We start from the raw sequence: 20,713 nt of genomic DNA, 5'->3' as shown, positions 1-20,713 counted from the left end.
GATGTAAGCACTCATGAGTATATAAAGTACAGAGAACCATTCTGACAAAGATTATATTGATTACATGGACCAACTCCCATGAGGAAGATATTGAGTGGGTGGAGTCACTCACCGGTACCAGATTATTTTATTGAGCCACCTACATCAAGAGCAGATAAAGAACAGTTCATGTATGGAAATTGACCCAATGGGTTTACTCAAGTAATGAGTGGAGGATGAATTTAGCAAAAAGTAGATGAATAACGTAAAGTGGGTGGAAATACATGGCTTACTTGTTCAAGGCATGAGAAATAAGGAGAACTGTTCTGACAAATAGTAAAGGAATAGAGAGGGCCATTCTGGATTCTATTATAGGAAGAGAATGTTGAGAATCACTTGCACTAAGAGTAAAGGGTTGAAGGGGACCACTACCGTTTTGTAAACATTTAACTTCCAGATGGAACATTGAGACCACAGACTTAGGGCAAAGAGTATGAGCAGTTTTTTGTGATACAGCTGAGGAATGAAGGCTTTGATTAAGAATTGAGAAAAGGGACTACTGTTGAGGGTGGAGGGTAAAAGTGTTGTCAAGGGCTGAAGAAAAGTGGTCTGGATGATAATGCAGTGGAATACCCAAGAAAACCCAGCGAGATGTCCACATACCATATATCAGAAACTTTACAGTATGAGGAATGCTTGGCAAACTACAGCTCTGGTTAAACTCTACTGTGCATTTATAAGTCAGAATATATAGAAACAATTTTGAAATATTATTACAAGATCACTACACAGCATTTTCATGCATAAATTTTGGAGAACAGAAAATTAACTTTAGCAGAAATGATTCTTAGCAAATGATACCAAAACCAGTTTTCAACATGTGATATGTAGTGTTGCATTTCTTATGATTGTCATGAGAGCAGCAGTGTTTAATAGTAGTGTGGTAGTATAGGATTTTAGGTATCATAAGTTAGTAGTAGATTGTGTGGGATAATTTCTGAGACATTGTTACTGGTTCTTCATTTGTCACTATCCCTGAGGCCATGGACTACTAATAGTTTGTGTGGAACCATCCCCAGGATGACACATAATTGATATCTAGTTTAGAATCATTTCCAGTACCGGAGATTGTTATTGTAGAATTTTCACAGGTACCAGATGATACTGTTAGTTTGAGTGAGTGGTCATTAATGTAACCAGAGGTCATTTGTGGTTAGAGTGTGACTATTCATGGTGCTAGAGGTCATGAGTGGTTACAGTGAGACCATCTTGGGCACCAGAAGCCATTAGTTGTTAGGTAGGGCCATTCCTGTTACCAGAGGTCACTAGTGGATAGGGTGGGCTTATCACTTATGCCAGATGTCATTATTGGTTAGAATAGGACTATCCTTAGTGTACTAGGTCATACATGATTATAGTGTGTAGCCATCTTTGGTACCAGATGTCACTATAATGCTGAATTATCCTCATTACTACTATTCACTGGTTATTGGTTGGTACAACATGATCTCTGCCATGTTGTAAGAGTCTTTAGCATCTGGACTATTGCTCATCCTGACACCACTAAGGATAGCATTTGTAAGGCCTTGCATATTTGCCTGCTACTGCTGGGTCCTACACTGTAACAGCATTCCTATAGGATACAGCAAGTGTAAGACAGCAAAATGCCAGTACCGAGGCTGTTTGCTACCATCTCACTGATTGGTGCATCATTTGTTGCTCTATAAAGTATCACTTAACACTCATTTGTTGCTCCATAAGGCATCACTTAGCCCTCATATATTGTTCTTTCAGGCTTTAGTGATTGGTCGTCAAGGGTCAAGTCTTTTGAAGCTGTGGTCAAGATGCTGGTAAGACTTTTCTGACACTGATTATAAGGATTAAGTCTTTAATGGAGTACTGAAATAACTAACCAGTACTAGGATTGCTATAAGGATTGACTAGCTTGAGGATTGCAGTGAGAATTGGCTAGCTTCAGGATTGCTGTGAGGTTTTGCCAGCTTGGATGCTACAAGTTCGGTCAATATATCTGATGATGGCTGCAACTGAGTAAAGGGAGGAGCACAGCTCAGACATTTAGATTTATCAGTCTGTTTTTTTTGTGTAAGGATTGATTGGCCTTAGGATTATTGAGAGGCTTGTTTACTCAAGGGACTTTAGGAAAATCTCTCGGTTAATTATGATGAAGATTGGCCATCTGGATTAGTGTGGGATTAATCCACTCTTGGCTTTTGTAATGCCTGCCTAAGCACTCTCACTACCTCAAGGATTAATATTGAATGACCACCAGTGGGATTAATAATGACTGACCAGCTGGGAGTAGCATGGATCAACCATGTTAGTGATAAAAAGTTACTAACCCCCCCCTATGAATTTTGATGACCATTGGTCCCAAGGGATTAGTAATGACTGATAAAGTTGAAGATTATAACTCTTGGTACCAACTCACCCATTTAGGTCTTACTAGTGATCAACCAATCTTATCATTAATATTTACCAATTGCAATGAAGATAAGTAATGTTCATCCTGGCTGGAGATTAGTTATAACTGACAAGCCTGAAGGTTAGTATTGCTCATCCAGTCTGTGGATTAGTGATGATCAATAGTGTTGCTTAGTGGTGGTCAGCTGGCCTGTGAATTTGTAATGATTGGTTAGCCTGAATGATATTGATGATCAATTAATCCAGTGAATAGCATGGATTCATCAGCTTGAAGATTAGTAATGATTTGCATGTCTAGAACTAATGACTGTTTGTTGCCTAATTCTTGGAAGCAAATCACGGGATGGTCAGCATTAGGTATGCTAATATCGCTTGCCACCACATCATACCTTACAATCACTCCTCCTTTGTTGCTGCATAATAGCACAAACAGCAGATTTAAGAAATGACACTAAGTACAAACATTCATTTGCTTTTCATTCATGGAAACATAGCTTTAAAACTGCTGAAGCAGGGGGTAGCTATGCTGTTTCCTGTGGGGTGGGGTAGTGCCAGAATGGATGAAGGCAAGCAAGTATGAATATGTATATGTGATCCTTTCCAATATATATATATATATATATATATATATATATATATATATATATATATATATATATATATATATATATGTCATTGTATGTTGATGTATGTATATGTGTATATGTATGTATAGGTGCGGATATGGGCGTTTAAGTATATATATGTGTATGTGAGTGGATGGGCAAGCAAGTATGAATATGTACATGTGATCCTTTCCAGTGTGATTATATGTATATGTCAGTGTATGTTGATGTATGTATATGTGTATATATATGTATAGGTGTGGGTATGGGCGGTTAAGTATATGTATGTGTATGTGAATGGATAGGCTATACTTCGTCTGTTTCCTGGCACTACCTTGCTGATGCGGGAAACAGCATTTAAGTATACTGATAATATTATATTTATACACTCATTTATTTATTTATTACTTGTATATTTTGAACTAATTAATCTGTGTGTGGATCGATTAACTTGTACACATATAAGCGCAGTACCAGCAGAGTGGGCTTTGAAGATAAGTGGTAACATGATGTAAGCTTTTGAGAATAGTTATGTACCTTCTCATAGCCAAGTCATCAGTGATATGGTCATATGGGACTGTAGGAGATCCATGTACTAGTTTGTAGCTTGATTCTGGTGATAACTGATGTTTAGAGGCTGAATGTACCTGATTTTTTCAAATTGATTTGGAAATGGAATTCTGAAAATAGATTGATAGATATGATTCAGCTGGTGAGAAATATACTTACTAGCATATAGCCCAGTACTTGTGAGGTTCTGAGAGATCTGTTTACCAACTTACAGCTTAACTCCAGCCCCTTTAGTTCGACCTAAGGCTAAACATTTCATCCTTTTTCTGTTGTTGGTTGGTCTTTTCCCTGCCTTTAGATTTGGATGCAAAGAGCTTTGCTTTGGATCTAAGCATTATGGGATAAATATATGCATATATGTATATGTGATGGAGGATGGATGGTCCAGAGTAGGCGATTGTGGTGTTGGTCAGCTTGAAGATGGTGGCTCACTTACTGGTCTTGTACCTGTAACACATAACTCATAAGCCAGTGACTATCACATCTAATCAGCTAAAACACTTATTCAAGGTACACACCTTGAAAAAGTGTGTAAGAGAGGCAAATGTTAAGACCAGTGAAGTAATAGCAAGAGGAAAGAAATTGTCTTATGAATTTACATGTTATGTAGTTTTCTACAGTTTGTTGTGTTGAATTGGGATGTACTGGGTAATCATTGATAAATAGCATAAACGAAATGAGGATATAATGCTGAGAAAAGTATTCCATCTTTTCACCGATGTATAGAGAAAGCTGTGTAGAGGACTCCCATGAAATAGTCTTTATACTTATGTTCTTATCCTGTTTTTCTCCTAATGTTTGCTGATGTAATGAAGTTTCATGGTGCAGAGTATTCACCTATTTGATATTACTTCATTTTTGTTTTAACAGTTTTGATAATAGAGGGCTGAAGATTCTCATCTGCAGTCTATTTCCAGAAAGCCACATCACTGGAAGTCAAAGCTTGTCAGCTTTTTATCATCATATTTCAACAAATACTGAATTATTGTGTACATTCTTTATACCAGGAGCACTTCCTTAAGTGCAGTAAATGAATTTATTCAAGAGTGCTTCTGTGTTAATGTTTTATATAGGACTGCATTTCTTAGGGATTGAATAAGGGTATATTAATTGCAAAATATTTGAATATAGCAAATATTTTCTGAATTTACAAACCTTAAATAACAAAAAAGTTAAGTTACTCTGAAATTTCAAATGTTGTAAGAAGAGAAAAGGGTGATTTGTGACAACCTGTGATTTTTTAAATGTTCCCATTTTCATGATGTCACCAATAAATTTTTTTTTTTGGAAGATGAAACATAGAACAACTAGAGACATTGTTTGTGTATAGTGGCTGTGGGTCAGATTTTGGACCACAGTCTGCTTTTTTGGATCACAGATTGGTGTTTTCATAGTCACGGGATTAGAATCAACAAATGGTACCAAGGATTTTATCATTTTGTTTAGTGCAGATCTTGGATTGCACATCAAAGATCAAAATCTCTACATTCATAGACTTCATAGTTGACACTACCCGGCTTGTCTCTTGATATTGTTCCAAAACGAGTGAATGAAAAAAAATATTTATGAGGGTTTTTTGAGCAGTAGATGCCATATTCTGTTAACATGGGTGTGGCATAAACATGCATATTTAATGATGGTCTTTTCCTTGTGCTACCTCGCTAACACGGGAGATGGCGGTTAAGTATGATAAATGAATGAATAATACCTTTTCATCATGATTTGGGAGGGAGTTGCCCATATCTTGTGCATATCATAAAAGTTGACCAATAGGAGCTTGAGTAGTGATTAGAAGCCCTTCCCTCTTGTATTATCACTTACTGAAAGTACAGTAGGAACAGAAAGAGCCAAATGATCATTTTTTTTGATGGCTCAGTTGTTTGTTCTTCCTGTTACTTTACCAAGGAAGGAAAGATGAGCAGGCATTGAAATTTTTTTCTTTACTTTGCTAATGTCTTTGGATGCAGTGATAGTGCTGTACTACCCAAAATACAAAAGCACCTGTCTGCAGGATGGTTTAGAGAACAGTGCTACTGTTTGCAGTTTTTTTTTTTTATTCCACCCCTCTTGTACTCTCTTTCACAGTTTTTTTTACTGCATTATGATGTTAGATGTTAAAGCTTCAAATGCATTGAATATTTCGTGTAGCGCTGCTGTTGAAATTCAACAGTTGCTTTTGGTTATTCCGGGTATTTGTTTAGCATAAAACTCTATACCTGCCTGGTCCATCTACTGACATTCACATCATTTTGATCTTGCTCCTGCAGTTACTTTGCTAAGGATAAAGTACACTGCAGGAGCCCAAGAGAATGGACACAACTCATAGTTGTAGCATGTTCATCATTCAGAAAATATTCTCAGTACAGAAAGCAATTTCATATCAAAATTCAGAGGGTAAGTCTCACATGCCTGCTCTGTATATCAACCCTTTTTGTATGATAGTGATGGCCAGTGTATGATTTTTCTTTTTTTGTCTTCAGAGCTATCCAATTTCTTTGTTTTTCGTTAGTTTTCTCTATCTTGTTTGAGAAAGGGATTTAGGTGTTGATATTTTGCTGATTTTGTCTCCATTAAGCCTCTCATTAGGAGAGCTGGGGTAAACTCTGTGATGGTTACTGTCAGATTTGCCCTCAAGAACATAGACAAATAATTATTCTGGCAATATATACAGCATTTGTTAAATGGAAACCAAAAGCTGGTAAAGTCTAACTGTGAATAAGGAGAATAATACTTGAAGTTAGGGAGCCAGGGTTCAAGGAATAATTAGAGCCTGTTACTTCACGTTTTGGATTCAATGATGTGAATATTAAAAAATTCTTTGAAACTGGTTAGAACTATATAACCAGAGAATACGACAGAGACTAAGCAATATAGGAGTCAGCACAGGTGTGAGATGATACTTTTATTGCTGAATAGTGGTGGACAGACTTAACAAGTTAAGCAAAGAGATGGTGAAGGGAGTGACCAATGAAACAATAGAAATAGATATGGTAGAAATGAGAAGTTAACTTATGAGACTTACGAAACCAATTATAAGCAGTACACAAAAGTGCTCAAATTTCTTTCATAATTGAGAAAGTTAGGAGATAAAGCCCAAGTGCTGAACAAGCACATACACATACATACCTGAGGGGAGACATCAGTGAAGACAGTGTCTTGGACGCCTGGGTAGCGCATGCTTGAGACCCGACATGTGTATCGAACAGGACCATGCTGGTTTACATATCGGATAACCAGGTCCCCATTGGCAAGCACCTGCACAAGGGTGTGCTGTTAATGATCATTACATTCCTGTTGATGGCATTATTAGTTTGGTTTTGCCCAACAGCTGTATGGAAGCAGATTGTTAGTGGTCAGTACATCATTATTCTGGGTCATAAGCTCAGCTCCAAATCTAGGGCATACTGTTACTGGTGATGATATTGCTGGAAATGGATAAGTAGCACAACACTAGACCACACTTCCACCAGGGCAAGAAATGGGACCCCACAATTGTAGAACACTATCCCTTTGTTATACAAATAATTGATTAGCACTTACCCCATTGTGTACAGATAATGGTCATTTTATCAGTTGTATTAGATTATTAGATTATCACTGACTTTCTTTAATGCCAGTTTATGATTTTAACACTGGTCACAGCATTCAGAGTTGTCTTCTTGATGGCTAGTTCTGTCACTGAGCAGTCCCATCGTAGCTGGAACCTGAGCATGTTAATGAAGATGGAAATGTAGCAGAGCAAGTAGTCTTTGTGGTAAAGAATAGTCTCCATGATTCAAGAATAAGCTCAGCGATTAGTCATGTGGCATTGAGGACACTTGCCTGAATGAGAATATGCATTTGCCTGCGAGGATAGTCACATATCAGTGAAGATGATCACCTAACAATGGGATTAATCTCTTGGCATTGCAGGTAGTTGGCCAGCAGTGAGGACTCCCATTCAAGAGAACAAATACACTTGATCCCCTGCTTATGACCTATGCAACTTATGACCATCCATGCTTACAGCCAAGAAAAAAATTAGATAGAAAAATGTAAATGAAATATAACTTAAAAAGTCTTTAAAAAAAGAGAAAAAGAAACTACAGAATCATATAATAAAGCTGGTTCGTAAAAAAAAGTTAATCATGATAGAAATTGAGTAGGATGAAAGAATGCTGTACAGGTATATGAATTCTACATGCTATGCTGACATGCGTCTGACTTGCATCTATTTTGAGGTCCTACTGGTCATCCAGAACGGAACTCAGACGTATGTCAGGGAGGGGTGTAGGTATTTCGCAGTTAGGATAATAACCTGGTAGTTGGAATGGTTGTGGGAGATCTGAGTATTGTTGACGTGCCAGGAGTGAAGAGTGGAAAGCCCTTGGAAACGGCAAGGGAGAGTAAGTGTACCTCCCACCTCCACCAGGGCTGCAGAAGAGTGCTGGTAGATGCGTGGAAGGTAGGATATGCAGTCATCATAATAGCAGCTCCTGGCCTGCTGTCCCATCTCTGTCTCAACACAAATGCACATAAAGAAACAGTATAAATACATGAAAGAAAAGAAAAAATGATATGTATACATTCTTTACTTCACATCTGATTGCTGCCCCTAGCGTCAGCAAGATAGTGCCAGGAAACAAATGAAGAAAGGTCACATTCACTGACATCCATACTCAAACTGTTGTGCAAAGCACTGAAACCACAGCTCCCTATCCATTTCCAGGCCCTGGATATTTCGCATACCTTGGTTCAGTCCATTGACAGCACATAGACCCCAGTATGCCAAATGATTCCAGTTCACTCATATTCCATGCACATATTTCACACCATGGTGGATAAGGAGGAAAAAAGGAAAGGGGGGTTCTACTATGGTCCCTGTTAGATCTCTCTCAAGGAAACCTTTATTTTCAGCTGGTGATGTTACCCTGTCAGCTGATTCTACTGTCCCTTCTGAACGTTTTATCCCATCAGTTGATACTACTACTTCACTAGCTGATGCCACTGCCTTATTACCTGATGCTACTTCACCACCATGTAATGTTGCTTCCCAGTAGCTGTTTCTTCGAGCAGCAGCTGATGCTACCCCATCTGAAAATGCTTCTACCCCATCAGTTGATGCTTCTACCCCCATCAAACGATATCACGATCCCATAATTTGATGTTACTACCCCATCTCCTGTTGCTGCTACACCATCTGATTGTTACTACACCTGATGATGAAAGTACCCCATTTGATGACATTACTATCTTGTATGTTGATGCCCATCTACCAGGCTAGGTGTCTGCTGCAGTTGCTATCCTTGTGGAAGAAGTACTGCAGGGAAGGTAATCATGCTAAGATCTAACTCCTCTGCTCACAGTTGATACACTACTCAATAAACCCATCAGATGATCTCACTGCCTAATAAACTGATGCTTCTACTTCACCTCACTGCCTGGTAGTGCCACTTTCCCCATCAACTAGTGTTACTTTCCTATTATTTTGTACCATTGCCTCCTTCATTGGTGCTGTTTTTCCATCTGCCGGTTCTGCTGTCTTCTTCATCTGTCTGCTGATGTTACTGCCCCTTTGACTGGTATTACTGCACCACTTATTTAGCTTGTGCAACTGATCCATGCACTAGTGCTGCTACCCTGCTTTAGCTGGAGCTACTGTTCCTTTCATCTTTTTTTTTTCTCCCTCCCTTTCCAGTGGTGCTTCATTTCACAAGGCACTTATGCTACCTCATCAGCCATTTGCATTACTCACCTGTGAGGAAGACAGTGAAGTTCCGGAAGTAAACATTGTTGCTTGGGGTCCTCACCTCCAAGCTATACTCAGCCTGTTGAGAACGAACTCAGTTGTGGTCATCATAAGAAGTTTTAAGTTAGCAGCTGTACAGGAGCTTCCACAAAATATATTTTCCTCTTCACAAGAGTATTTTTACTGAAAATGTTAAAATAGCCTAGGTGACTTAGTGAATATTCATACAGTGCCATGTTAGGTACCTGAATGAAAAGTAGCATTACTTTTGTTTCAGGTACCTTCCTTTACTTTTTTCCCTGGATAATGATGTTTCTCATCTCTTGGAGAAGATTGGACATAATCCTCAGATTACTGCTCCCCTCATGACAACACTATGTTTTATCAGAAAACTTGATTCAGATAACTAATTAGGGAATTTTGAATGCTTATGTAAATGAATGAAACTTTCTCGTGGGACTCGGTCAGAACCTTAATAAGTGAAAGAAATTCTTAGTGCCACCTTAGAACTCCTTAAGCTCTCAGATAACTTTTTATCAGAAATATGCAAGTTTTTAGTGATAGCTTTATATTCTTTCTCACTCTTCATCATGAATATGATTTTTAGCATGCAGTTAAGGATGAATCTCATAACTAACTGATGATTAAGAAGCAAATATGAATGGTCACACATTTACCAATGTCTTTCTTGTGTAGTAGTTGATCACATTGGTGATTTTGCTTGATTTTTTTTTTTTTTTTTAATAGTTGTTGATGAATCAGTCTCTCCCCTTTTCTCCATCAGCAGCAATGTCCCTCAGGATTCTGTCGTGCCCCCTACACTTTTTCTGCTTTCTTTTTCAATGATTTCCTCTTCACATGTAATTCAATGCACTCGTACACTGACGACTCAGCACTGTATTCATCCACATCCTTCAGTTCTGCTCCTTCTCCCACACAATCTGTTTCTTATCCTGACATAGCCTCCTCAGTAAACTCAGACTTGGACAGGATATCTCAGTGGGGTAAACAAAATCTTGGTTAGTTTAATGCCTCCAAGACCCCATTTCTACCCATCTCTGTCGAAAATTCCTCACAACTCTCATCTCCCCTTTGATGGTTTTCTAATTCCACCTCTTGACTCACTGAACATGGCATTACTGTAACATACTCTTTCTTGGAAATCTTACATTACAGAATTAGTGAAGTCTGCCTCTAAGGAACTGGGTGTCCTGTTTAGATGTCAAAACTGCTCTTAACAGTTGCTCTGTTTATAGGGATTGATTTATCCTTGTATGGAGTACTGGTCTCACATTTGGGGTGGTTCTAGCTCTGCATCCTTACTTGACAGAGCTGAGTCGAAAGCAATCCACCTTATAAACTGTCCCAGGCAAACTTCCAAACTTGACTCCCTTGCTCTACACTGTAATGTTGGTTCACTTTCCCTCTTTTATAGGTATTACTGTGGTTTTTGCTCCCAAGAGCTTTTTCACATTATTAGAAATTCGTAAATATTTTCCCTTGTCTTTTCTTTCTCTGTTTCATAATTCTCTCTATACATTTCATTTAGGGCCCTTCCTTGATGTGGACTTTTGTCTGTGACTGGAGCCTTCAACAAAAAAACATGCACCTATCAGCAGAACTACAAATAGTTGCTTCACAGCAGATAAAGGGTTTTCATTGTTTCCAAGGGATACTCTTATAATTTCTGTAAAATGATTTTTGGTTTCATTACATTTTAATTCTTATTTCAGATTCAGCCAGTAATTAAACCAGATACTAAAGAGAATTTGATCTGTTGAACATGTTGCTGCTAGACACTTGGGCCTCACAAGCACCACAGATTATCATTGGCCAGTTTTGTGTCTTTCTTATGTTAAAGCTGTGCCATCCTCTAAGTTTCATTTGTACTGCAAAACTCTGATTTCAAAAGAATACTCAATATGGGAACAGTACACCATGGAATATGGTTAGCATAGATTGTACCTAAGTTAGAGAATGTGTAAGATGGTTGCACTTACTGCATCAGAGTCATCTGCACAGTCGATATAGACGACAGAGGAGCTCAGTAGGCGGGCAGAACTGTCACTAACTGGAGAAACCAATGAGGCCTCGTCAAATCCCACCATGTTTGTCTCCTCCTCCATAGCCTCCAGAAGTAGTTCATTGCTCATCTCTTGAGGAGCACCCTGCTAGATGTAAGACTGGAATACTATACTTCTGTCTTACACATAAGGCTGGATTCGAGACTAGTAAGACATGAAACTTTTCAACCAGGGCACAAGACAAGACTTAACAAAGACTGCTTCCTCTGTCAGTTGTTACATCTTCCCTGGATTACTAGACAGTTAGGTGTAAGAATAGTTATTAGTTTATGAAACATGACACATGATTGATAGTTTTTTAGACAAAACAGGTGACTACTTTTGTGTAAAACTTAAGACTGAATTACCAGGTTAGTGTTGTTAGGCACAACATGATTAATAGTTTTTCTTGAATCTCAATTAGAAGTGTTAGGTTATTAGACAAGAAACTAACTGACCAATGAGTTAGACAAGGCTAAACAACAAGTCATAAGGTAGAAGACCAAATTAGATGCTTTTAAGACAAAGTTGTCTTACATAATTTTGAGAGAATGACTTACGAAGTTGTTAGACTTGGCAGCTTACTGGTAGCATGTATGGGAATGAGATTGGACTGCACATTTCTAAGACATAGTAGTGGACTGGAGTTAATAAGACAAGACTGAATAACCAGCTTTTAGAACTTGATGGACTAGTTTTAATGCAAACGACTTAACAAAGAGAGTTAAACCCCACAGAGCAATTCAGTTGTACTGTATATGACTAGACTCCTTTACTGTTAAATAGAAAACTAGTCATCTAATTGGATGAGAAGTTGATTTGATAATCAGTTATACAGAAGACTTCAAGACTGAGAGACTGGCCAACTAGTTTGATCCATATTTGTCTGTCTGCTGTAAGACTGGTCCATGATTAGAGAGTGTGACTTGACCTCTGGTTTGTAAGGCAATACTGGATTTTAAGACTTGTCACATAGTCTTTGATGTATTATGTTAACCTAATGCTTTAAGGTATGTGGATTGCTTTTGCAAGACCAGAAAGACACTGCTGTTGGTAACTTTAGCATATTAGATCAACAGATCAAGAAGGCACACAAACCGGACGCTGCAGTTGCTGTTGACCCTTGAACCAGGTAAGCTGGGTGCCAGAGGGTACAATGACTTCACATTGCAGGAGGGCATCCTGACCCCTTCTAATCCCAGCCAGACGAGGGGAGCACTCTGCTTGCCAGATTATCTCTGTATCCACACCCTCTGTCTGTGTCGTGCCTAAGGTGAGGAAGTTGTGATATGAGTAGGATGGTGGTTATAGGTTTTGGGATTGATAGTGATAGGTAATGGGAGGTGGTGGTTGTTTGTGATATATGTGGGAGGACGGTGGAAGATGGTGATCAGTGCTGGTAAGAATGGAAGTTCACTACCATTAGGTGCTGAAAGGTGTAGGAGGGTAATGGTAAAGATAGCTTACACTAAATTTTGATGGCTAACTAACTGCTAATGCTTGATTCATAGTTGATGCACATTGTTGAGATTTGTTGCTGCCCTTTGATCAAGCCCTATATAGGAATGCTTTAACAGGGTTGGCATGAAGTTATTCTTCATACTTTTAAAGTCCATTACACGGGCCAGGGTCTAGTTTATACCTGTTGATGTTGATTTAGTCATAAGCATGAGAGCAGAAGTTAGGTTGTTGCCTTTAGGGCCTGAGGACCCATAAGGGAGTAAGAAAATGAAGGGATATTAGTGAAGGGAGGTCATGATGGAGAGAGCAGGAATGGGTTAGGTTGTTGTATGGGGGGAGAATGTTTTATAGACTAAGTCATGAGAGGAAAAGCAGAGGTGGTTGGGTAGTCATTGTTAGGGCAGGGGAACCAGGTCAGGTCAGTAGAAAAGCATTATGACCAAGTATAAGTACTTACGTTTAACTTTCCTTTCGTGCTGGTGATTCTGGGGTCCAGACAGCAGGAAAGAAACCGGAGTATCATGAGATCTTTTGTTTTCCTGTTGCCAATATCTCTCTTTTACATGTGACAAACCTAGATATGCCAGTTTTTTGATGAAAGAGATGAAATGAATCTCACCTTTGCCCATAGGGATTGTTAATTCCTACTTGGGCACTAACAGGCTACTGATACTTAAATTTAAACTTGTTCCTTGGCTGTGGCTATGCATTATAACTCATTCTAAGTATTTAGTGGAAGCAGTTGTCGAGTGTTGAATGAGACAGCAAAGTGTGTGGTTGACATTATTTTGGAGGCAAGTTTTGTTTTGAATGTGATGATAAGGTAAGTCATCAGTGGTTCTTTGATGGAAACAAGTACTGTACTGTCATGGGGGCAAATGTCAAGTATTGAGTGTTCAAGGATTGAGTACTAATGAGTTAATGCCAAAAGGCAGGGCTAGAATGTAGTACTCAATATAGGATCATCTGGGATTTATTAAAAATGAGTCGTTTGTGTTAATGCTAAGTGTTGTGTTTGAGATGGACAGACTTTACATTTACAGACTGAATGCCATTAGTCCATCAGTGGGTGCGGCAGAGAGAAAAGACAGCAACATGAGCTGAGAGAGCGAGGCAAGGAGGGAGGGACGCTTACCTGGAATAGAGCTGGGTGTAGGTTCAGAAGGAAGGGGGAGCGGGCTTGCACTCCAAATTCCTGTGGCTGCATCAGGATGATTATGGTCGAGAAGAGCAAACATAGTCGCAACATCTTGGGTCTGATGAACAAACAAATGGACCATCACAACTCAGTCAGCATACAGCAGACCATCATCACACAGTCAGCAATCAACAGATCACTAACAACACAGCCAGCTAATATAAGGCAGTCAATATGATATTGTAAGATGCTGTTGCACATACAATTAACCCCCAAACCAAATGAGCTTGGCTGGGAGAGGCCTGTTGGATGCTCACAGGATACTCAGTTCTTCTAAAGGTACAGTACATCATTGTATACTTCCATAATCTAATTGGAGATTTCAGAGCTTTACTTTTAACTGTTATATTTTTTGATAAACTTTTATGCTATCTCATTGTGATGGAGTTAGAGTTTAAGCTGGTCAGAACTTTCCACTTCTTTGAAGAAAATTAGTCTATTGCTTTGATCATAGGTTTAGTTGTCTCTCTCTCCATCCAGAAACCAGAGGTATAGATCTGGCAGTACCTGAATGTATGAGACCATTTTATGGGGCTGCTGCACCTCCATAAAAAGGGTTCCTGGGGCAGGAGGAAAGAAGCAAGTTTTACTGAATGCCAGTAGAATTATCAAATGATGTTGCATATTTGATGTTGATAACAACATGTAGTGTATGGAAATTACTCACAAAAATACTGTGAGTATTTGGTTAAAGCAAAGTAATCAGAAAATTGAGTATGATAAACTGTATAACTTACCTTGTGGTGGGGTGACAGGGAGAGATGGTGGTGCTTCAGCTTCAGTGCTTGCACGAGTTATGATGCTAGCCCCAACACTTCGCCTTATATCTGTCAGTCTCTGCCCACATGGCCAATTTCCTGTAATCAGGCTAAAGAAACATAGTTTTTGATTATACACATCTAAACTAGCATAATGATGCATGAAGTGTTTGAAAATCAGCAAGCAATTTTTCTCAAGCAAACACGTCATTGCAAAATTATGTGGGGCATCAATAACTTATATGCACAGTAGTTATGTATATATATATATATATATATATATATATATATATATATATATATATATATATATATATATATTTCTTTTTCTTTTCTTTCAAACTATTTATTATTGTTATTATTATTATTATTATTATTATTATTATTATTATTGTTGTTGTTGTTGTTGTTGTTTTTATACTTAATCGCTGTTTCCCACATCAGCGAGGTAGTGCAAGGAAACTGATGAAGAATGGCCCAACCACTCATACACATATATATACATAAATGCCCATACATGCACATATACATATCATTGTGTACATATTCATACACAGACATACATACATATACATGTACATATTCTTACTTGCTGCCTTCATCCAAGCCTGTCGCCACCCTGCCACACAGGAAACAGCAGCACACACACACACACACACACACACACACACACACCCAAGTGAGGTAGCGAGAGGAAAAGACGAAAAGGCCATATTCGCTCTCACTCAGTCTCTATCTGTCATGTGTAATGCACCCAAACCACAGCTCACTTTCCACATCCAGGCCCCACAAAACTTTCCATGGTTTACCCTAGAAGCTTCACATGCCCTGGTTCAGTCCTTGCATGCCTCACACCCTCCTGTTTGTTCAGGCCCTGATCACTCAAAAATATTTTCATTCCATCCTTCCACCTCCAGTTTGGTCTCCTGCTTCTCCTTGTTCCCTTCACCTCTGAGACATATATCCTCTTTGACAATCTTTCCTCACTCATTCCCTCCATATGTCAAAACCATTTCTACAGACCATCTTCAGCTCTCTCAACCACACTTTTTATTTCTTACCCTTTCATTACTTACTCACTCAAACCACCTCACACCACATATTGTCCTCAAACATTTCATTTCCAACACATCCACCCTCCTTCGTACAACCCTATCTATAGTCCATGCCTTGCAACCATATAATATTGTTGGAATTACTATTCCTTCAAACATACCAATTTTTGCACTCTGAGATAACGTTCTCTCTTTCCACGCATTCTTCATCACTCTCAGAACCTTTACCCACCCTTTGATTCACTTTTGCTTCCATGGTTCCATTCGCTGCTAAGTCCACTCCCAAATATCTAAAACACTTCACCTCCTTCAATTATTCTCCATTCATATGTATTTTATAGTATTTATTATTATACTTGATTGATGTTTCCCACATTAGTGAGATAGCACTAGGAAATAGATGAAAGACCCATCCACTCACATGCACACATATATACATACATGGACATACATGTACATATACGGCACATATCATCCTATACATTTATTATTTTTATTGTACTTAATCGCTGTCTCCCTTGTTAGTGAGGTAGTGCAAGGAAACAGACAAGGAATGGCCCAACCCACCCGCATACACATGTATATATATAAACATCCACACATGTACATATACATACATATACATTTCAATGTAAACCTACATATACATACACAGACATATACATACATACACATGTACATATTCATACTTGCTGCCTTCATCCATTCCTGTTGCCACCGTGCCACACATGAAATGGCATCCTCCCCGTGAGGTAGCACTAGGAAGAGACATAAAAGGCCTTACTCATTCACACTCAGTCTCTAGCTGTCATGTATAATGCATATGGATATGTACATACATATATACAAAAACGCACATCCATATTCATACTTGCTCGCTGTCATCCATTTCTGGCGCCACCCCACCCCACAGGAAACAGCATCACCATCCCCCAGCGTCAGTGAGGGAGTGCCAGGAAACAGATGGAAAAAGGCCACATCTGCATACACTCAGTCTCTGGCTGTCATGTGTAATGCACTGAAACCACAGGTTTCTATCCACATCCAGGCCGCACAGGCCTTTCTACATGTTTCAGTCCATTGACAGCACATTGACCCTAGTATACCACATCGTTCCAATCTCTCTCTCTCTCTCCCTCTCCCCCTCTCCCCCTCTCCCTCTCTCTCTCTCTCTCTCTCTCTCTCTCTCTCTCTCTCTCTCTCTCTCAAGTTTGGAAAAGTGTGTTAAAGGAGGAGAAAGTGGAGAGTAAATGTGAATAAGAGCAGGTGGTGAGGGATATGTTAATTGGGATTCAAGTTTTAATGGAGAAAAATTGGAGGAAGTGAAGTGTTATGGATATCTGGGAGTGGACTTAGCATCGAATGGAAGCAGAAGTGAGACACAGGGTGGGGAAGGGGGCAAAGGGTCTAGGAGCAATGAAGAATGTGTGGAAAGAGAGGACGTTATCTTGGAGAGCAAAATTTGGTATGTTTGTGAGACATGGGCTGTAGATAGGGTTGTACAGGGGAGGGTGGATGTGTTGAAAATGAAATGTTTAAGGCCAGTATGTGGTATGAGGTGGTTTGATCTAGTAAGTAATAAAAGGGTAAGAGAGATGTGTGGAAATAAAAAGAGTGTGGTTGAGAGAGCAGAAGAGGTTGTGTTGAAATGGTATGGACATATGGAGAGAATGAGTGAGGAAAGGTTGACATTGAGGATATATGTGTCAGGGTGGGGGGAACAAGAAGTGGAGGTGGAAGGACAGAGTATAAAAGATTTTGAGTGATCGGTGCCTGAACATACAGGAGGGTGGGAGGCATGCAAGGAATAGAGTGAATTAGAACGATGTGGTACATTTTATTATACTTAACACCGTTTCCTGCATCAGCAAGGTAGCACCAGGAAACAGACAAAGAATGGCCCATCCACTCATATACACATATATATACATAATCGTATGAGTCCACAGGGAAAATGAAATGCGATAAGTTTCCAAGTGCACTTTCGTGTAATAATCACATCATCGGGGAGACACAAGAGAGAAATATAACAGTCAGTTGATATACAACGAAGAGACGTAGCTAGTACGCCATTTGGTAAACGTGATTGTCCAAGACAGACAACGAGCATATCATGAACTTATTATGTGGACAAGAAGGTGAATTGTTTACAAATTTTATCAACAATAAAGTTATCCGATTTGTATATACCTTCAGTAATATTAAGATTATGATTCTTTGTGTATTTGATTGAAGATTCAATGATATTTCTCATGGTACTGGAGATAAAGTTAGTAACTGAGATGGCATTACTCCAATCAATACAGTGATCATAGTTTTTAATGTGATTAAACAAGGCATTTGATTCTTGTCCCATTCTTATACTATATTTATGTTGCTTAAGTCTAACAGAAAGATCCTTACCAGTCTGCCCAACATAAAACTTAAAACAATTTCTACATGGCACTTTATAGATGCACCCAGGAGAATTTTCTGGTGAGTTCCTAATCAAGATATTCTTTATAGTGTTGTTATTGCTGAAGGCAGCATTTACATTAAAGGATTTAAGCAACATGGGAAGTGAAGTAAAATTATTAAAAGGGAGAACTAAAAGATTCTTGGTGTCAATGGGAGATTTGGACTCAACTCTAAAATAAAATGATTTCTTTGCTAACTTAAGGGATTTATCAATGAAAGATCTAGAGTACTTTAACTTAGATCTAATAGAATATATCTTCTCAAAACTCTAAAATAAAATGATTTCTTTGCTAACTTAAGGGATTTATCAATGAAAGATCTAGAGTACTTTAACTTAGATCTAACAGAATATATCTTCTCAAACTCATCATCAATATGTTCTGGACTGCAAATACATAATGCCCTAAAGAACATAGATTGGAATGATGATAATTTGACTCTGTCATGTTGAGATGAGTAATAATGGTTATATGAGCATACATAAATGCCCATACATGCTCATATACATACATATACATATTAGCATGTACATATATACACATGTACATATTCATACTTGCTTGCCTTCATCCATCCCTGGTGCTACCCCACCCCACAGGAAACAGCATTGCTACCCCCTGCTTCATACGTACATACATATATATGCCTCGCCCTAGCCAAGTACCTCTTGGGGAGGATGGACAGCAGGGTTGACTTTAGACTGACTGCCACAATGATTTGCCTTCCACTTTCTCAGCATAGATGCATACTTTACATCATAACACTTTCGAACAGTAGTCCCAGCCAGTGGATGTGCTGCATGAGTGTCATAAGGATAGAAGGGGTTCATGGGACAGAAAGATGCTTTCTGAGTTTTGTGTTTGTTTTGTATAGCCTCTCAGTATATTGTATTTTGTTGAATTATATACCTCCTTTCTAACCCTGTTATTCCTTTTCCAATTATTGGTACCCACCAGCAGATGCTCTCATCATACATTCCACAGAAAGTTTTATTTATAGTGCTCTGTCTGTAAACAAAATAATTCTATTTTGTAAAATCTGCTTCCAAAGATATTGTTTAGTGCCATATACAGTGGTTACCTCCCATGTATATTTTGTTTTTGTTTTAGTTTTCTTTCTGCTTGTTATTCCCTTAATAACCACAAAATAGAATTCAACATTTTCAGTAATTTTCCTTGGGTATTTTTTTTTTTTTCAGACTACAGTACCGTAAGTGAAAATGAGGTCAAACGTTGATAGTGTATCAGCTCTTTCAAATCTTTTGTGTTTTCTAATGTGTTGCTGGAAGAACTTTTGAATGCACGTTTAGATTATGAGTTTCCAAAGTTGTCTCTCCCCGATAAATCCATCTACCCTTAATCAAATTCATTCTTGAAATCATTATGAATTTTTCAACACTTAGATGGGCTTGTCTTCAACCTGTACAAGAACCATCCTTATTATGCTTTCAATATTTTCACTGAGTATATGTTGTGAATTGTTGGTTCATTTTGGAAAGTGTAGGCTTTGAAAGTGTAATGTATTTATTTATTTATTTATTTTTGTTTTTCAACAAAACAAAAATAAGTGTGTGAAAGAAGAAAGTTAAGAGTAAATGTGAATGAGAGCAAGGTTATTAGGTACAGTAGGGTTGAGGGTCAAGTCAATTGGGAGGTAAGTTTGAATGGAGAAAAACTGGAGGAAGTAAAGTGTTTTAGATATCTGGGAGTGGATCTGACAGCAGATGGAACCATGGAAGCGGAAGTGAATCATAGGGTGGGGGAGGGGGTGAAAATCCTGGGAGTCTTGAAGAATGTTTGGAAGTCGAGAACATTATCTCCGAAAGCAAAAATGGCTATGTTTGAAGGAATAGTGGTTCCAACCATGTTGTATGCTTGCGAGGCGTGGGCTATGGATAGAGTTGTGTGCAGGAGGGTGGATGTGCTGGAAATGAGATGTTTGAGGACAATATGTGGTGTGAGGTGGTTTGATCAAGTAAGTAATGTAAGGGTAAGAGAGATGTGTGGAAATAAAGAGAGCGTGGTTGAGAGAGCAGAAGAGGGTGTTTTGAAATGGTTTGGGCACATGGAGAGAATGAGTGTGGAAAGATTGACCAAGAGGATATATGTGTCGGAGGTGGAGGGAACGAGGAGAAGTGGGAGACCAAATTGGAGGTGGAAAGATGGAGTGAAAAGGATTTGAGTGATCGGGGCCTGAATATGCAGGAGGGTGAAAGGCGGGCAAGGAATAGAGTGAATTGGATCGATGTGGTATACCGGGGCCGACGTGCTGTCAATGGATTGAATCAGGGCATGTGAAGCGTCTGGGGTAAACCATGGAAAGTTGTGTGGGGCCAGGATGTGGAAAGGGAGCTGTGGTTTCGGGCATTATTACATGACAGCTAGAGACTGAGTGTGA

At 38.8% G+C, this 20,713-nt stretch overlaps 1 protein-coding gene across 1 annotated transcript; it reads right to left on the bottom strand.

Moving 5' to 3' along the window:
- Window positions 1–3,072: 3,072 nt before the first annotated feature.
- LOC139760333 (uncharacterized) lies at window positions 3,073–12,675 on the bottom strand. The gene is made up of 6 exons (XM_071683354.1): window positions 12,486–12,675; window positions 11,325–11,495; window positions 9,331–9,403; window positions 7,894–8,090; window positions 6,723–6,851; window positions 3,073–4,043 (listed from the first exon to the last, which is right to left on the bottom strand). The coding sequence occupies exons 2-6, from the start codon at window positions 11,475–11,477 to the stop codon at window positions 4,029–4,031; spliced, it is 567 nt and encodes a 188-aa protein (XP_071539455.1). The 5' UTR covers window positions 11,478–11,495; window positions 12,486–12,675; the 3' UTR covers window positions 3,073–4,028.
- Window positions 12,676–20,713: the final 8,038 nt, after the last annotated feature.

Source organism: Panulirus ornatus, chromosome 36 (genome assembly GCF_036320965.1).
Source record: "Panulirus ornatus isolate Po-2019 chromosome 36, ASM3632096v1, whole genome shotgun sequence".
Classification (NCBI taxonomy): domain Eukaryota; kingdom Metazoa; phylum Arthropoda; class Malacostraca; order Decapoda; family Palinuridae; genus Panulirus; species Panulirus ornatus.
The sequence above is the reverse complement of the archived record's forward strand: the minus strand, read 5'-3'. Positions and strand labels throughout refer to the sequence as shown.

Bases quoted from the DNA above. Each gene is read 5' to 3' on its own strand.
- LOC139760333 (XM_071683354.1), bottom strand. From the start codon at position 11,477: ATGAGCAATGAACTACTTCTGGAGGCTATGGAGGAGGAGACAAACATG. The intron at 9,404-11,324 runs GTAAGTGCAACC...CGTTCTCAACAG, and splicing joins GTGCAGATGACTCTGATGCA to GCTGAGTATAGCTTGGAGGT. The intron at 8,091-9,330 runs GTGAGTAATGCA...GTGTTGAGACAG, and splicing joins CTTCACTGTCTTCCTCACAG to AGATGGGACAGCAGGCCAGG.